Source organism: Octopus bimaculoides, chromosome 25, assembly GCF_001194135.2.
Source record: "Octopus bimaculoides isolate UCB-OBI-ISO-001 chromosome 25, ASM119413v2, whole genome shotgun sequence".
Classification (NCBI taxonomy): domain Eukaryota; kingdom Metazoa; phylum Mollusca; class Cephalopoda; order Octopoda; family Octopodidae; genus Octopus; species Octopus bimaculoides.
The window spans coordinates 6,147,670-6,149,020 of NC_069005.1; the positions used below are offsets into that span (position 1 = coordinate 6,147,670).

Genomic DNA, 1,351 nt, shown 5'->3' on the forward strand with positions numbered 1-1,351 from the left:
TTATTATTATTATTATTATTATTATTATTATTATTATTATTATTATTATTATTATTATTATTATTATTATTATTATTATTATTATTTTGTTTTATCTACCCAACAGATCGGTAGCTACGACAGTGAAAACGCTCAGCTGACCTTGTCCAAGACGACCTCATTGGCCTCCACCTGTCCTTCGTTCTGCTACGAATGTTACCGAATTGATAATCAGAACCATATAAACAACGAGGCCCAGCTCATGATAGGCGCTATTTTCGGCGTTCACAATGCCCTCACAACCGGCAGTCTGACACATTGCGGAAAAATAGGCCGGACGCATGGCTATCAGTTCGTTTCTGCCATGGAATACGCCATCTCCACAGTGAACAGTAACATAGCACCCGTCTCACTTCACGGAATCCCGTTAGGATCATTGATCCTGGACAGCTGTAAGATTAGCCGCCAGGCGTTTGGTCTCATGTCTGGCGTTTACTCTGGCGCTCAGCAGATATCGAACACATTTAAATCAAACCACATTTACGCTTGGCTAACGGAGACCAGCGGCTCAGCGGAACAAATGGGCAAGCTTGCTGCTAAACTCGGAGTACCCCTGCTGAGTCCGGCAGCAACGAGCAAAGCTTTGATCAACTCCAATGTCTACACGACTTTTTACCGTACTGTTCCCGGCGAAGACGTCATAGCGTATGCGATCGCGAAAGTTTGCGACGCCATGAATTTCAACTTTATTCAGGTAAGTGAATTTTAATAATGATAATAATAATAATAATAATAATAATAATAATAGTAATAATAGTAATAGTAATGATGATGATGATGATGATAATAATAATGATAATAATAATAATAATAATAATAATAATAATAATAATAATAATAATAATAATAATAATAATAATAATAATAATAATAGCAGCAACTACAATAGTAATCTTTTGTACTGTAGGCAAAAAGGCCTGAAATAATGGGATTGAAACAGTGGACCACCTAATCCCTCTGGGTGTAAGGTTTTAGCACCAGTAGAGTATAAATCAAGACATGACAGAGTTGGCCAATATCTACATTGGATAATGTGTCGGCATTATAAGATCAAAACTGCTGACAAATGAAACAAGCACCACTCTGAGGCTGTGACTGAGTGAGAAAGTGTAACGATTCTTTGGAACTTCCCAGTATGTACAGACCGGACCATCAAGGCTAATAAACCAGATATTGTTGTGAGAGACCAAAACAATAAAGTCTGTTTATTGATTGACATGAGCATACCCTGTGACCATAACATCTCAGCAAAATGAATTTGATAAGATCAGAAAATATAAAGATTTGCTATATATATATATATATATATATA

General features: G+C 36.5%; 1 protein-coding gene across 1 annotated transcript in view; it reads left to right on the top strand.

Moving 5' to 3' along the window:
• Positions 1 to 1,351, top strand: part of LOC128250823 (uncharacterized) — a 24,780-nt gene that overhangs the window by 19,156 nt on the left and 4,273 nt on the right. The window contains exon 5 of the mRNA XM_052976809.1: positions 107 to 733. Within this exon, the coding sequence (XP_052832769.1) occupies positions 107 to 733 (627 nt within the window). The remainder of the gene's footprint in view (positions 1 to 106; positions 734 to 1,351) is intronic.